Source organism: Carettochelys insculpta, chromosome 24 (assembly GCF_033958435.1).
Source record: "Carettochelys insculpta isolate YL-2023 chromosome 24, ASM3395843v1, whole genome shotgun sequence".
Lineage (NCBI taxonomy): Eukaryota > Metazoa > Chordata > Testudines > Carettochelyidae > Carettochelys > Carettochelys insculpta.
In genome coordinates this window covers 10,523,672-10,541,066 of record NC_134160.1, presented here as the reverse complement: position 1 = coordinate 10,541,066, position 17,395 = coordinate 10,523,672, and the positions used below count along the sequence as shown (strand labels likewise).

Below are 17,395 nucleotides of genomic sequence, written 5' to 3'. Positions count from 1 at the left end.
AGGATTGAAACCCATCTATTTCAAGGGGGGACACATGCAAAGGATACTAAGCTCTTGCCTCATGACAACAACTGGTAGATAGGTCAAGCTTTCATTGCTGTATAGGATACAAACTCCTAAAGTCAGCACAAGCTGAAGTGGCTGCAGTAGGAAAAGATAGTGCAAAGGATTCCTCCCATGCACAAAATTAGGATGGGAAAACGGCTGGGGACACAAAATAGTTGCCAGCATGATCTGATCTGTGCATCCCCAGCTGGATGGAACATCAGCCACCCACAAGCATTGTCATAGCAGCACCATGTCCCATTATTTCCATCCCACACACACACACCTTTATGTTCTTATGCTGGTGGGTTTACCACCACCAACCCCCACCCCACCCCACCTCATGTAATTAGGAAGCATTCTGCTGCCTCCTGGACTGGAATTTACTAATGGAAGTTATACTTAATTGCAAGAGCTGGTAAAACCTCATTGCCCACCAGGGGCTCCAGGACCTTCCAGAGAAAGGAACATATCAGGCCATCCAGTTGAGGCAGGAAGAGTCTCAGGAGCACATCAGATTGGATTCACCCTGGCAGATGGCCTTTCTTAATAAGTCAAGACTCAAGCTGCAAGGAATTCCATTATCATCTCTTGCTTACTTCCTTTCAAGCATTGGCAGAGAGGCTCCTACCAGGGGCTTGAAAGACACAGGCATGCAGCCAGCTCTTGCTCATTAAGCCACCTTCTCTCAAGCTTTGCCTATTGTGACAGCAGCAGCATTATAGGAGCTGCTAGAAACAAATCACTCAGGAAAAGGGAAAAAAAAAAACAGCCAAGATGTTGACAAATGAAGCAGCAGCTACGTTGGGGCAACTGATGCTGTTGGGCAAGAGGCTGGGGAAGTGATCTGGAATGGGAATTAGGCAAAAATCTGTCTGGATTTTCTTCCCCAAAAAAGCTTTGGTGGAGTGGATAGGTCCGTGGTTTTGGGGCCTGTGCCTTATGCAGTCTGACAGCCTCAAAGCACCCATAGACGCGTTAGATTTGCAAACAACAAAAGCCCAGGCTACTCCCTCATCCCCTCCTTGAGCGGGGGTGCCGTTGCTAGATCAGAGCCACAATTGCCCCTCCCCGCCTCTCATTTCATTTGGTTCTCACCAATCCACAGGGCAGCTTCCAGGAGTAGTGAGTGGGACAAACACTGTGCATTTCCATTGGAAGGTGGAGTCCCCATGGAGGAGCAATCCCAGGTGGGCAGGTGTGAGATTACACAGCTCTCTTCCACAGCTGCCATTTGATTTTAGTGTACCTTCTCTCTCTCTCTCTCTCTCACACACACACACACACACACACACACACACGTCATCCCTCCCCTCTCCTCTCTTTTGCACACACAGGCCATGTCTACAGGAGCCCCAAACTTCAAAATGGCCATGGAAATGGCCATTTCAAAGTTTACTAATGAAGCACTGAAATGCATATTCAGTGCTTCATGAGCATGCAGGCGGCCACGGCACTTCGAAATTGACGTGCCTCGCCGCCGCGCGTCTCGTCCCGACGGGGCTCCTTTTCGAAAGGACCCTGCCTACTTCGAAGTCCCCTTATTCCCATGAGCTGATAGGAATAAGGGGACTTCGAAGCAGGCGGGGTCCTTTCGAAAAGGAGCCCCCTCGGGACGAGACGTGGCAGCGAGGCGCGTCAATTTTGAAGTGCCGGGGCCGCCCGCATGCTCATGATGCGCTGAATATGCATTTCAGCGCTTCATTAGTAAACTTCAAAATGGCCATTTGCATGGCCATTTCGAAGTTTGGGGCTCGTGTAGACATAGCCACAGTGCTCAGAGGGGCCATCTCTTTCTCTCTCTCTCTCTCCCCCACACACCCCCATCCATCCACCACCCCGACCTGAAGGCCCTGTTCTTGGTTGGCACTGGCAGCGTTGTCATCCATGGAGAGCCTTGTTGCATATGACAGTAAGCCAGGCCTCTCCTCCTGAGGGGAATTAGATCAGAACCTTACTTTCAGAAGAGATGTTTCCCTTCCCCAGAAAGCAGTGTAAAATGCTTCCAATATTCCTTTGCCCCTCCCACTAGACAGGGCAGAGAAACCTCAGTCCCAGGGACCAGGTGTGAATACAGGCTTGTTGCCTACCTTATGATCTAGTTTGTAGTGGCTTTAGCAATGGGGCTTCCATCCTCTCTCAGGCAAGGAGTTTCCTACATGGCTGAATTGAATCCAAGAGTTATACATCACTATTCCCTTCGCTGGGGTTAAAGGAGGCCTGAATTTACCTCTTCAGCACTCAGATACAAAACCTAAACTTTCCCTTTTCTTAATTCATACAACTAGTCTGCATTCTACTGCCCTGGTCCATCCTTACAACCACCTCTTTGCCCATAAATTTCAGCCCCAGACCAGATACAATTACTAAACATACCACCCAGAGGCTAGCTGACAGGATCCATCTGCTGGTGTGATAAACTGCATGAATTGGAACAGCTGCAGGCCAGAGGCAGTGTTCCCTCTATTTTTTTTTCCATCCAGGTGCAGAATGAATTTTTTGTGCACCAAGGCATGTGCAGATATGTGCCACCAATAGAAACACTGGCTGTGGTTGTAGGTACTCTCATCTGAACAGCTCCTGAATCTTTCCTGGGTGGCCAGCCAGGCGCTCAGCTTACAGGAAACACTGGTCAGAAAGCTCCTACCTGAGTTATTTTCTCCTCTGAAGACATACTCTGAGAGGAAGCTTAATAGCAGAGACAGTGCAAGACTTGTTTTCTGAATCAGTTACCAGTGCATATACAAAAGGTTAGTTCCTGTTTGGGTCAGTCACTGAACAGTTGGTTCCCTCCTCCACGCAAATCACCCTTGTACACAGCTGGCAAGAAAGAAGCTGGGCTAGGCTGAAGAGAAATGGAAGGGAGGGTTTTTTGTTGTTTTTTTTTTTGCTGGTAATAGGTTGCCAGAGGTTCAAGTTATTTTCATAATCTCACACCGAGCAGAGACTGGCAGTCAAGTAACAGCAAGTTTCTGGTAGGTCCAACTCTCTGCCTCTCAGTGGTTTTTACAAGGGGATTCCAAAAGCAAAGCAAGCTCAGCCGCAGTGGAAGGAGTCAGACAGGCAACCGCAACTCCTGGATCAGTTAAGTCAGGCATGTCCAACCCGCGGCCACATGCGGCCCTAGACAGCTAGTAATGCGGCCCCACAAGATCATAAACTTTTAACATTATGTGATTTATATACATTAACTATATTATATATTTTATATGCGGCCCAAGACAATTCCTCTTCACTCAATGCGGCCCAGGCAAGCCAAAAGGTTGGACACCCATGAGTTAATCACTCAGGCACAGGTGGCCATTGAAGAAGATTCTAAGCGTTCAACGTCCCCCGGCCTGAGGAAGTAACAGCTCAGTTCTTTCACCATTTTCTGCCCACTGCCCCACAGCTGGGCACTTCCATCCATCCATGAATGGCGCAAGAGCAAGTGGCCAGGGAGCTTGTGAGCTCCCCTTTTCCTCAAGACAGCACGTCTCTTCAGAAGACCTGGCGGGGTTAAAACAATCACACATCCTTACACCAGACCATCGCTCCAGCAGGCCAGATTGTCTCCTCCACTAAATGTCCCGTGCAGTCCCCACAGTTGAAACCCCAGCCAGGCTGTAGCTCACAGAACTTCTGGAGATAAGGGCGGGCAAGAGGTTTGTGTTCCCAAGGTAAAAGGCAGCCCCCACTCTGCAGAAGAGCAACAGCCCCTCCCACCCAAGAGAATCAGTCAAAGTCAGTTCTACAGCAATTAGGGACTGCTGAAAATAGCCACTCCCAGGTCACCATATAAAAGATTATTTTAGAGGACCATGCCCGTATCCCCAAGATTGCAGGAGCCTGTGCACCCTAATAAGTATGTAATACTCACCCTCCAGTCTCTCTCCCACTCTCCGCCAAGCACAGGCAATGGGGTGGGACGGGGGAGGAGGGGAGTAAAGGCAGCACAATCCTACGAACAAAAGACACAGAAAGAGAACTAGAACAAAGAAATGTTTAATTGCTTAACCCTTTCTCTTCCAGGGACCAGGGAATCAGAAATAGTCTGCTCCTGTTAATGATAATAAGGCCTGTGCGTTATCTCTAGAATTGCAGGGGGAGAGGTTGGCAGACTTGTCATCTCTAATATGGAAAAGCTACAAGCAGTTGTCTTTGCAACATCCAAAGGAATCTTAGAGTGTCTAAAGGAGATTCCCACTGCTAAAAATACAAAAATAAAGGAGTAATCTCTGCCTATCCTCAATTAGAAAGAGTTAACCACAGCAGGGAGGGACTTCTTTTCAAAAAGGGTAGAAGAAAACAGCAGAGGTAAATAATGCAACACTTCTTCCCCCAGTACGTTTTTTCCTTCACCAATAAATATGGAATTTCTCATTAACAACCAATAAAGCAGACGAAATCTGTCCAAGATGAGAAAGTGGGGCTAAGAGGGCTCCTCCCATCAACCCCACTGTTATTTTCTTCCTTTTAAATCAAAGCAGCCATAACAAAAACGATCCACTGCAGAAGCAGGAAGTCTTGTAGCTTTCACGCTGCAGCTGGGAGAGCTACCTTGATGCTCAGAGAAACCAGCTGCCATGGCATAAGCTGAATGAAAAGAAACCCCAGGAGAGTGTGTGGATCTGTTCTTTTCAGTTTCCAAGTAGATTAGGGAGTTAAAAAAAAACTTTTTGATTTAAGACGTGGTCTAGTGAAACCCTGCAAAGTTTAAGGAGAGGGAGGAGAAAGGAAGATGTGTCTATGTGATTATTTAGGGAGGAAAGAAAATAGGTCACTTAGAGAAAAAAACCCAAACAAGAGAGCCATCTTCTGGTGCCGCTGGTTTTTAAAAAAAACCACTGAGCACCTGGGAATACTGGCACACTGCTGTGGGGAGTAGCCTGTACACAACTGAATTGTCAGAACTGCGTTGAGTCATCCGTACCACAGCGGTGGTAGATTTAAAAAAAAAAAAAGAGGGGGGGGAGGCAGGAATGGGAAAGGCGTAAGTGCCCTTCTGCACCAAGGGATGGCCTGTTCCAGGTAAGAGGGAACAGAAGAAAATCTGAGGTTTTGTTTGCTTGAAATTCCTCCATCCTAGTTCCTGGAGGAGCACAGAGGCACTACATCTTCACAGGGTGGATTGCCAAGTGACCTAGAGTACACCAGGCCTGAGCCTCCCCTGTGTAAGATGGAGCAGACATTGGCTGCCTTAAAGGCAGAGATGACGTGGTCCCAGCTAGCTCCTCCCCCATTACAGCAGGTGGAAGATAGAGCACTGCTTGTTGGGGGTCTGCTGAACATTGCAGGGTACATCCTACACAATAAAGTGGGCAAGCCATGGGACACATCATAAACCTCTTTAGATCACTCTTGGTTCGTGCTGGTTGTACAGAAAAGCAGGTAAGGAGTGTGCCGCAGTGGTGGGAGGGAAGCCAGTCATGCTGCTTAACCAACACCCAGCCCTTCCTTCTTTCAATGTGTAGCACACAGCAGCCAGAGCAGAAAGGCTGGGCCACTCCCCCTTACACAATAGGTACAGGAAGACCAGGGATTCTGCCATGGGGAGATGCGGCCTTGATGCAGGATGCCCACACACCACCCTCTCCTCCTGAGACCAATGGTAGCATATTTAGACCCTCAGCAGCAAAAAGTAAAGAGTGCAAGAAAAGTAGAAAGATCTCCAGGGGCTCTTTGGTTTTAGTTGATAGTCAAAAAAAAAAAACAAAAAAAAACACAGTTCTATTTAGGCTGTAGCACAGTCGTGTAAGATCAATTTGATATTTGCTGTTTGGCAAGAGCAAGAGGGGACACAGGGCTGCAAATTATCCGTGAAGAGAGTGGGAAATGCAGTGCTTATGTTCTAATGAAGCACCAGGCCTGGCCTTGCAGACAGAGAGCAAGGGAAACATGGGGAAAGCCAGGGGAGCTCCTGAGAGGATCACTAGCCCACCATTCCTCCTCTGCTTGTTGCACAGGAGGGAGGTCACCTGGTGACAAGGCAGGAAGAGGTCACCTCAGCTGAGGCCAGTAGTGGCACTGTGGAGTAGCTGACTGCACTCATATTTCACTTTCTATAAGCTCCAACTTCAGCTGCAATGCTGCTGCTGTGCACTAACACCAGGGCATGGGTGCTAGAAGAAAAAGGTAAATGGCTCTAGAAAGTATTCTGGGTGAAAGAGATGGAAGCTTTGGAAGAGGCTATTATGAGCCACTTTGCTTAGTAGCTCTGTCCACATGAGTCATCCAAGCTTCAGACCTCAGGCTGAACTCCTCCCATGACTGTCATCTTTACTCTCCAGATTCACAAGCCACACAGAGGAAAATAATGTATATTAAAGCTGGGAAGGCAGGTTCCCCCCCTCCAATCTCATGAACTCAACATCCCCAATTGCTAGTCGATGCCCAAGTAGATGCTAACTAAGGTAAATCCCAGAGCCAAGGATTGACCACCACCCTTTTTTAAACACAAACATGGCCCCTACAAGGACCATAAATTAGGAAGTGGAGACCAGCTGAACACAGGTGAGATGTCCAGTGGGCTACACAGGATTTTTCCACTATGACCAACAGCCCCAGACCAGTGACTCAGGGCTGGTGATAGAGCAGCTCAGCCAAGCTTCAGAGACCAAGATCACTGCAGGAAAGTCATTCCAAAGTCCCTGCCCTAGACTTACATTTTATTTAGGATGTTAAGAATCCTCTGCAGACGCACGAATGTAGCCAATGTGCCTTCTTCCAGCTCATGCTGGAGAAGGTCACCAGTTTATACTGCTCAGACAACTCAAAAATCCCAGCAGGGACTAAATTCCGCTACAGGCCAAACCCAAGACTGCATTGCCATGCTGCTCAGTAGTGTGACGGGGAGGGGGGAGAAAGGTGGCAGCGGTGGTTGGATGAAAAGGCCACTCCTGCCCCTGCCAGCTTGTCCCACTCTGTGCATAGTGTGAAACAGGGCAATCAGAGAAAGCTGAGAACCAAGGAAACCAGGTTCCTCTTCAACAGAAGAGCTGCAGGAAGGACAAGCGGTTCTGCTTTAGCTGGGCCGGCACTGGACCTGCCCCTCTGAGCTGTCTTCGTCATCCGAGCCTCCAGCCCCTCCGCTGGTCAGTCCTGTGATACGGTAGCCCATGTTGAGCAACATCACCTCCAGGGGGTCCGCGTTCATTCGCCGCTGGTTCGCTTGGGAAGCGCCTTCCATGTCTTCCACCACACGCCCATTGAGGGTTTCACTCTGCAAACAAGGAAGGAGATGGCGTTGGGTGGGGAGGGGAGAGGCAGTCGCACACAGCGACACTAGGACTGCTGTATCTGCTCACCAGACAGGAACGTCTCATCTCCACCACTCCCTCAAGTTCAGGTTTCCCCAGACTGAACATTGGGTATGGGGAGGGGTAATAATTTTGGATGGAGGAGGTGCAGAAGGAAGCTTGGGTAAAGGAGGGCGTTTGGGTGAGGGAAGGGACTGGGATCTGCAACAGCAGACAGGGGTGCAGGAGAGGATTCTGCCTTGGAAGGGGGGCAGGGTCTGGGAGTGGCTTGTGATCCGGAGCAGGAGGGTGGGTGTTGGGATTTGGGGCACGAGGGAGCGTAAAAAGGACTGGACTGCAGGGTCTGGGAGGAGCAGGTAGAGGGGCCAGGAGCTGGTGGTAGGAAGGAGACAGGATGTCAGAGACAGCGCCTCCCAGCCAGAGTTTCATCTGGGCACCTCTCAGCTAGCAACGCAGCAGGTCCCTAGGGCAGGACCCTGCCTGCCACGAACCCACACATGCTCAGAACAGCTGGTTGTAGGGTTTGTGCTGCTCTGAACACTGGGAGCGCCGGGGGAGGTGTACTTTGAATGCTGCCTGTCCTGCAAACAGGCAAGTCCCGATAGTCATAAACAGCCAGTGGGAGCTGCAAGATTGAGCCTGGGCAGGGGTAGCATGTGAAGCCTCCTGCTCAGGCTCCCAGCATTCAGAGAGCTGCTCTGAGCAGCATGGGGTGGGTGGGGCAGGCAGGGAGCCCAGGTGAGGCTCCTACTGCGCCATTGGCTGGATCCAGTGGCTTGGTGTGCCGAATCCGGCCCATGTATTTTGCCCCCACCCCCACTACTGGGTGCATGTTCACGTTACAAGCCCAACAGTACGATGATAGCTGGCCTCCTGAAACCTGTAGGGAAGGCTGCATTGAACCAGGATTTCAGCAGGGGTTGGGTAGAATGGCTTATGACCAAGCGGCTGGCTGTCCTTGAAAGACTTTTGTCCAACTGCCTACTGGGCTGTGTGAGCTGGGCCATCACGCTCCTAGATCAGGTAAGATGCTCTGCGCCACTATCAGCACACAGCTGCAGCAGGGCTTCTCAAGGGGAATCGGAAAAGAGGAGAAAAGCAAAGGCTGAGATCCCCTGCTCCCATCCTGGACAATCTCCCTCCAATGCTATCCTGCCTTTGGAGGCATTCAGAAAGGCGGCTTCGTTTTTATAAAGCCAGCCCATGAGTGCCGACAAAGCAACACTTGCTCCAGGTCAGGAGCAGGAACTGGCAAAGTCTGGTGAAAAGGAAGCAGGAAACTTCAGCAAGCAAAACCTGTATTATGCCAATCCTGGCTCTAGTTAGGCCTCATCCTCGCTTAGGAGCAAAGGCATCTTTCCTCTGCTCCAAGCTTCCCTCTGACACCAGGCCTTTCCTGCTCCTGTTTTAACTCCAGCTCCCCAGTACCTTGCATACTCAGTCTCAGAAGAGACTCTCCACAGCCTAACCTGGAGCATACAGGAGGACACGTTCATTCTACCTGGGCATGTTTGCGCTATCTGCTACACACAGATGTGCTCTCAGAGTAACACAGTGAGCTGCAAGTGCCAATCCCCCTTCTGCAAACAGGGATAGTGAGGCAAGCACAGCATGGCCAATGGGAAAGGCAGAAGAAAACCCACAAGGTTAATCCCAAATTCATTCAACTATCCCTCTGCCCTATCAGTCTTCATCTTCTGCTTGCGTGAAGACAATGGTTTCTGGCATGGAGTCCTAAAGCCCGTCATCCAGGACCTACCTCTTTACAGCTGCTCTGCTGCTGCTCTTACCTCTGGCCTGGGATTCCAGAGTCGTACGACTGGGTCGATGCCACTGGTGGCCAGGAAGCAGTAACTTGGGTGGGGCTGGAGACAGTTCACAATAGACTCATCCCCCTGCAGCACCCGCACCAGGTTGGTAGTTTCTTTCTCCCAGATAAAGAAAGACCCATCGTCCGAGCCACTGACAATATACTGCGCATTGCTAGGAAAGGGAGAACAAAGGGCTCTGCTGAACTCACAGGACAGTTATAGGAGGAGACAGCAATCAGGTGCAGAAAAAGGTGGTGGAGGAAAGCTCTATACTCTGTTACACGGTGAAGATTCACACTTATGGAATAGGTGGCTGCTCTAAAGAGGCTGAAGAATGAAGGCAGGACCAGATAAGTACATTGGGCTGAGACGTACGTTAGCCACTGCCTCATTACCTTTCTCACCCACACACAAGAACTAGCTCAAGGAACCAGTTAGCATCAAAACCCTCGCGATCCAGCACTTGGGTTTCACCAATCATTTAAAGGCCCCTCAGCATCTTCCCCCTGTACTGCACAGAACAAGGAAATCTCACAAAACTAGCTGGATCTCCAGCACCTCCAGATGGAAACGGCATTGTCTCAGCACTGCACGGAAAGGGATGTGTCTAGATAGGGACAAAGGTAGTCTGCGGCATGGTCCTTCCATCCTCAGAACCCACGTGGCTGAGTGCTAAGTGCTGAAGTACTGAAAGACTGAGATGAGAAGGCTCATCTCTGTGCTGAGGCAGCAACTTATGCAGAGTCACTTCTGCTGTTCCTGCAGGAGTCAAAAAACCCCACAGACCAAAAGAAACAAGATCTTCTCATGGTCACCGTGCTGGGTCTACACATCATGACAACATCTTCACCGGCCAGCAAGCAGCACTCTGCTGCCCCATGCGACTGAAATACTGCACCTTGACCACGGAAAGACCACGCACCTGCCAAAGAAGTTGGCCTCCTTGATGTCTGTGGTGGTGTTACAGTGGCCGCAGTACCGGAATTTGTAGTCATAGCTGCGCTCCCTCAGCACCATCTCATCATCCGAGATGGAATCTTTTCGCCCAGTTGATCGCAGCCGAATGGGCCCACCCCCTTTCTTGTCTTCAGCTGGAAAGGGAGAGAGAGAGAACAGAGATTTTTTCCTTCACACTCATCTCATGCTGGAGCAGAGAATTCTCCAACCAGTGTAGTACTGTGAGAGTTACTCAAGTGACAGCTCCAGTTGAGAGCTAAGGCCAGTTTATCCAGACGACAGGTACTCAGGGCCAAGCTTCCTCCTCACCGTGCCACCTCTGTACCTCAAGCCTCTTCTTGCTACCAACTCTAGAGCTCATGTGCAGCTCAAGACCAAAAGTGATTACACCTCTTCATCTCAGGCTCAATCCAACTTCAAAGGCAGTTGTTCCTCTCCCAACTGGCCCCCTTGTTAGCCTCAAAAAGACCAAGAATCAAACAAACCACAGGGAGGGTGGTGGTGATCTTCCCTTGAGGTGCTTCCTAGCCAAGAAGTGAAGGATACTGGCAAGGCACTTGTACTGCAACTGCTCATTCTGCCCCTGTCCTTTGGAATAAGGACCTTCCTCCATAACTGAGTATCCAACCCTTTATATGAGCACCATTTCACTGTTTGGGTCCCCCACTCACCTACTCTCTCAGTAGCACCATATTCAGGAACCTCTTTTTCTTTTAAAAAGGATAGTTTTTAGCAAGAAGGGAAAGACCATAATACGTTACAGAACTTAACAACTCTCTGTGAGCAACCAAGTAACAGCTGCAAGTCACCTGACTGCTCGTGCAGTCCTGAAGGTATCAGTTATGGAGACAACCTTCATCCAGGAGACCAAATCAAGCTGTGGACAAATTGCTGCTTGCAAGTCAAGGAGCCTCACTTTGGGGATGGGGGTGGGGCAATAATTCCTTCCTGGGTTACATGAGAATCCAACCTAAAAGGGGGGGGGGGGGGGGAAGAATGCTGAGCATTGGCACCCACCGTTATCACTTTTAGAGAAGAGGGCTGCATTGATGTCTCTGTCCAGTGCATCACAAGCACTGCTATGTGCCTGTTCTGGGAACTTCCCTTTGAAGTCATCCAGGCACTCCAGCGCTTCTGCCACATACTTCAGTTCAAAGAGACAGCGGGCCAGACGGAAATGGGCTTTCAGGTGGCCTGGGTTTAGGGAGATGGCCTTCAAGCAGTCTCTTAAAGCATCATAGTGATCCCCATCCCTACGGAGAGAAGAACAGAGCCTGGAGGCAGCAGCAACCTAAGTATCCACTAACCTCTTTCAGGCTTTGAGCAACATGGGAGCTGATCTACTTCTCAGCTCTCGCTGTATGAAAGGGCTTCCCGTCTGTTCAGGTTTCTTACATGAGCTCTCATTTCATCTTCCAGCTGTTACCTCACACAGAACAGGGACCACCTCCTGTTTGGAGGCCAGGTCTCTGCCCCCCACCTGAACGTGGTAGCACAACTGTTTCCTGAGTGACTATTTCAAGTCCTACAGATCAAGTCCCACTGCTGCAAACTAGTCCAGAGTTGGCAGCCCCCATCTCCAAAGGAGAAAAACCCCACCAAGCCAGCTGAAAGTAGCCTCAGGGCACAGATACCATGAGCACAGTAGCTCAAGAGTTCCCTCTTGTGGCCAAACACTGTAGCAGCACTTTTCCCTTTCCAATGGCCAAGTCAGGTGCCCAGCTGTGAGGTAAAACCCCTCAGAATTTTATATTTCTTGTGGGCATTTATTTCCAAAGTTGTATCCTCCTCCCTCGATTGTCTATATCCTCAGGTTCATCCTGAGGTATTCATTTCTTCAAGTTTCTTCTGTATCTATTGATCCAAATCATAACAGCCATTTGGTTAGGTTTACAAACACTTAGGCGAAGATGCTTAGCTCCCCTGTACATCGCAAGGTTATAGGAGAAAGTGGAGAACAAGGCCCACCTTTCTCAGCATGCTTCCCAACAGCAGGAGAAGCATGGCAAAGCTGTCATTTTGGTATTCAGTTATATTAGATGAAGGCCAAGGGCAGGGCTCCCTCTAACTTTTTCCACCTATGGGCAGAATATATTTTGTTATGTGCACCACCAGTAGAAACCCATGCCGTTGGCTGTGGGTGCTCTACTGAGTGGTTTCTCCCTCACTGGCTTTTACATCCTTCTGAGGCTGCACCCAAGGCATGTTCCCAGCTTTGGGATACCAACCCCTGGGCAGCTACCAATATTCTAATTGCCGGCAGTTCCACATCCTGGCAAGAACTTCCGCCAGGAGGGAATTTCTCAAATGGCGGGAGATGTGAGAGATCACAAGTATTTTAAATATGCTGATACAGGCTGAATCTAATCTGGAACTCTCTCATCCAGCAACATCCATAATCTGGCATGATTTTAGTGAGCCAGATGACCACTGATCATGGGTGTGGCCAAATTTCCCATAAAGTTTTACAGCCACCGTAAGAGTTTGTTTACAGGCTCTCAGTGCACTGTGCTACTTTTTAGCTCAGTTTACCCCAAACGTCTTTTAAGTGCCTAGTAAGCAGTGGAAATATTGGTAAAGCTGCTAGACTAGGGTCAGCAGCCCGCAGCATGCACACCAAGAGCGGTATGCAAGCTAATTTTCATCAGCATGTGAGGGGGAGCTCAGCCCCACCACTCTTCCCTCATGCAGCTGAGAGCTTGCTCAAAGCCATGCCGCTCGTAGATTAACAAAGGACCAGCTAATGCTACCAACCACCACCTAAACGGTAGAGCTCTGTATCTTTATTTATTTGTTAATGAAACTGCTGTAAGTAGGACTATTAGGGAATTTAAAAAGTATGTCCAGCACTCAGACTGTACACAGAGGTCAAAAGGTCAAATTTCAAGACTCCACCTTGGAAAGGTTGCTGATCCCATGCTAGGCAATATTGACTTCTGCAGGTCTGGCAAATACTCTCATTCAGCTCCGATCAGGTCCAGAGGGTGCCAGATTGGAAAGATTTAACCTGTAGTAAGTCTCATCCAATACTCTTCCTTCTTTAGGAGGAGGGAGACAGAACACGAGTGCATACCTCCCCCAGACAGCTTTGCTATAAATTGTGAGAGTAGCTCTGGCTGTTACACATGTACCGTTAGCACCTGCAATGGTTAACGGTGTGCTAGACACAGCCTTCAGCAGCACCAAAAGCTTCTTCCAAAACCCTGCAGTGTTCCTGAAAGAATCCCAGCTAATTTCCAGTATGACAGGATGGGGTTAATCCAGGTAATAGGAGAATTACTACTCTTTGTGTTAGATGTGCTCTCTGTATATCTGCCAGTGGTGACAATTTGGATTAAGTTAGCAGTGGGAGCAATTACAGCCAACCTACAATAGTCTTGGGCTTTAAGGAAAGTAACAAGGACTGAACTAGAGGAGCAGCATATCCCCTACTTCATTAAGGGAATAAATTTCTTCAGGTCCCTCCTCTGAGATGTTCCCCATACCAGGTCAGAGATGCTGACGCTGCTTGAGACTTTGTTTCAATAGATTATTTCTGCTATAAAGAAACAGCAAGTTACACAGTGTACCAGTGAGCAATGAAGTGACTTATTAACAACATCTTGTGACCAGATACCATCTGTAGCCAGTCTCTAACATACACAATTCTGTACTTAACCCATTCTATACTGCATCATAGGTTTCATCAGATTAGATAAATCCCAGTCTGCAGTAAGTGTGGCTAGAAGCCCTACAGTGAGCAGTGATGCCTACGAGAAAGGAACTCTGTTGAGTCTCACCCAGAGTCCATAACTTTGTGTAGCTATGACGTCCAAGCCAGCTGGTAAGCTACCTTTGACAGCACACACTCATGTTAGCCTTCCAAAAGGAGTCCCATGTGACTTACCACTTGCGTTTCATGTAGGCAGCGGCTCTGTTTCCATACAGCATGGCGTTGTTGGGTGCTTTCTGAACTGCTCTGCTGTACAGCTGGATGGCTTGAGTCCACTGCTGGCATGCAAATGCTTCATTGGCTTGCTGCTTAATTTTTTCCAGATATGGAGGCAGCTCCATCTGGGGACTGCAGGGAACGGACAGGCAGGGGGTTATCATCACTATGGTAACACTGAAGAGATTTAACTAGACCAAACTGTTGGAAGTCTAATTGAAGAAATGCACAGCACTGAGAAAAAGGAGCAGACACCACCCCAATCACACCCAGCAACAGTTACCTCCAGTATCCGGTCTGACCACAGCCCATACCAGGTGCTTCACTAGGTACAAGAAATCACATAATGGAATAACCTCGTTGTAGGGAAGTTTCCTTAGAAGCCCCGTCATCTAGGAGGTGGCTTATGCCCTGGCCCATGAACATTACCATAGTTTTTAATTTAACAATGGCCGCTTGCATTATTTACGTGACCTCTAACTCTTTACTAAGTTCTACTAGTATCTCTCTGCTTCATTAACACCTTGCAGCTGCAAATTCCAGAGATTGTGTTGTGCAAGTACTATTTCCTTTATTTAGCATTAAATCTACACTCAGTTACACAATTTAAGAGTCAAATTAACTAGGACATGTGGCTGCTCTGCCTGTTTGAAATTTCAAAGATGTCTCATAAAATAGCACCTCAAGCTAAAGGAACCCTCAAAAGCCAGACATGTTCAACTTCAGGTTGGCCTCTGCTTTCCTGACTACATGTAGTCCCTTTAAAAAGGGAGAAGCACAGTGGATTTTGGCAAGGAGTTATTTAACCAGGTCACCAGTTCAAATCCAGGACAGGATGATCATCACAGAGTCAAGACCATCCAAGGGATGTTCTGGGACCTGTAAACAGAGGCTGCCAAATCATTTCACAGCAGAGGCCCACATCAGAACAGATCGTTTTGTCAGCAGAGGGGAGAAGGCCACCATGGGCCATGGAAATAGCCATCCTTTTCTCCGCCCCCAACAAAGGCAGACCCTGCAGACTAAAAGGGTGAGACTGTGCTGTACATAAGTAAAAGGAGACAAGTCCCTACATATGACAGGCCAACGATGGATTTAAATGTCAGCTGTAAGTCACCACAACCATAAACAAAGAAAGACCCTGATGGCCAGGAGTTTCCCATTATGCTCTTGATCTAACCTGGCTCCTCTTGGCAATCTGTTTACCTCTAGCAGCTGAATGAATCCTAGAACAAAGGGAGCTTCCTGGACAACCTTTGTATTAACAAATGCATAAATAAGTCAAGGAAGAAGTCCACTTCACACCTCAGACAGTAGCTACAGTTCATACTGGGTGTGGGGGGCAGAAACATGGGCACCTCATCCGAACAAATTTGGCACCTCACCTGATGTGTGTTCTTCCCTCAGACAGTCTGAATCCGTTGCTATGGAGATGGATGCCGTTTGACACTCCATTGGTCGATGTCTTTCCATTCTGCACTTCTGGGAAATAATTAAAAAAAAAAACAAAAAACCACACCTCAGTAAATTGAAAAGTTAAATGCAGCCATGGAGTACAGACTTTCCTGTGTGGGCTTGGGCTTTCTCTTCCACTAACAAAGTCAGGTAGCAGAAGCCCAATTCTGACCACAGGTAACTAGCTACAACTCCAATGACTCTGTGAGTGTGATTCCGACTACAAAGTATATCCGATATTGGCTACAAATACTCTGCAGCATGGTTTCCCATGAAGAAATTTCAGGGGGCGGGGGAGGACAAGGCAACCCATGTCCTCTATCATTCCCCATACCCAAAGAAAAAGCTGGACTTTGCTTCTGGCTCTCAGCCCTTGCCACTCCGTACGGGCAACCCAGTGCAGCTGCTATAAAAAGCGGGCAGTGGTGAAGACTCACGTGGAGCTAGCTACCTCCTGAAAAGTTGAGCGAGTGTGGATTGGTGGGGGAGGAGTAGGAGGATGGGGTTGGATGGGGGCTGGGGGTGCCTGGCTTTGGGGGAGGGAAGAGGAAGGGCTTGGGCAACCAGCTTGCTGGGCTCGTGGGGCTTGGGCGGCTGGCCCCAGAATTGTGGGGCTCGGGCTGGCAGCTGGGTGGTTGGCCCCAGCAGCGTGGGGCTCAGGTGGCTGATGGGTGGGAGGCTGGCCCCAGCAGCATGGGGCTCAGACAGCTCTAGTGGCTGGAACGGGGCTCAAGCAGCTGGCCAGAAGGGTGCAAAAAAAAAAAAAAAAAATCAACTAAGTTTTTGTGTTTACTTTAAAATACTAATTGAGTTTTTGTTTGGGGGGGGGGTCGATCATGGTAAAGAAGCAGTGGGCGGGGCGTGGGGTTAGGGTTTCTCAAACATCAAAAGGAGGGCGTGATACCAAAAAGTTGGGGAACCATGGCTCTACAGGATTCATCACAACAGAACTCTCAAGCAAGAAAGCTGAGTACACCCAGAGCAGGGGTGGCCAACCAGTTAAAGCCTAAGAGCCAAAATAGCTGTGGATAAAGTGCAAAGAGCCACCTATTATATACTTATCTAACATCCCTATTACATCCTTTTAAGGTGAGAGAGAGAGAAAGTTCTTCTTCATTAATCTGCTGGAGGCAAACAGCAAAACAGCCACTACCACCACACCTTCACGTTGTAGAGGCAAACTGAGGCAAACTAACACAAACCCAGAAATGTTGCTTGGGAGACATTAATGCCTCATATTAAAGGTGGGGGAAAAACGGGCTAGGTCACAGTGTTCCCTGTAAGCTGAGTACTCAGGCAGCCACCCAGGAGAGATTCTATTGGTAATGCACATCTTCACCTGCCTTAATGCACACAACGAGATTTATTCAGCCCATAAATGGGAAAAATTAGAGAAAAAAAGACTGCTAGGAAAGGAAATCGCGACATTCAGGATTAGAATCCATGCTCTCCTGGTTCCCAGGCCTGCATTCGCTCCCAGGGTCCTCTCTGCAGACACTGCTCATTTGGCTAGCAGCTCTAAGAGTTAACTTAGTACTAACAATTTTCTTGGTTTCTGCTCATTGGGCAACTTGTTAGAGTCGCTTAGTTGCATGCAGGAGCAGAAACCAAATGACATTAGAGGAGTTACTTGTGGATAGAGGTATTAGCTGGTCACCTTACACGCTCACAGAGCATGGAAGGTGAACAAAGTGTGGAGGATAAGATTGTGGTAGCTATGTGCCACAGTACAGACTACCACCAGAAGGCACTGGCTCATATGGTGACATACCTATCTCTTGACAGTCCAAGGGCAGTCTGCCATAGCATAGCTTTTGCCCCAATTTTCTTTTTCCTGACAGGGTGGAGTTGGTTTGCTTAAATGCAGCAGAGAGAAGTAGCATTAAACAATCAGCGTTTCCCCTCTCCAAGCACCACTGCTCAACTGAAGTCCATCCCTTACTCTTTATGAACCCCCTTTC

General features: G+C 48.8%; 1 protein-coding gene across 3 annotated transcripts in view; it reads right to left on the bottom strand.

The window, feature by feature from the left end:
- Positions 1-4,013: 4,013 nt before the first annotated feature.
- Positions 4,014-17,395, bottom strand: part of WDTC1 (WD and tetratricopeptide repeats 1) — a 39,501-nt gene continuing 26,119 nt past the window's right edge. For 2 of the 3 annotated variants that reach the window (XM_074976357.1, XM_074976356.1), the window contains 6 exons: positions 15,365-15,461; positions 13,938-14,111; positions 11,069-11,304; positions 10,017-10,185; positions 9,074-9,266; positions 4,014-7,246 (listed from right to left, as the gene is read on the bottom strand). In XM_074976357.1, coding sequence (XP_074832458.1) covers positions 7,049-7,246; positions 9,074-9,266; positions 10,017-10,185; positions 11,069-11,304; positions 13,938-14,111; positions 15,365-15,461 — 1,067 coding nt within the window. In that variant the 3' untranslated portion in view covers positions 4,014-7,048. The remainder of the gene's footprint in view (positions 7,247-9,073; positions 9,267-10,016; positions 10,186-11,068; positions 11,305-13,937; positions 14,112-15,364; positions 15,462-17,395) is intronic. The other variant, XM_074976358.1, reaches the window with a different exon arrangement.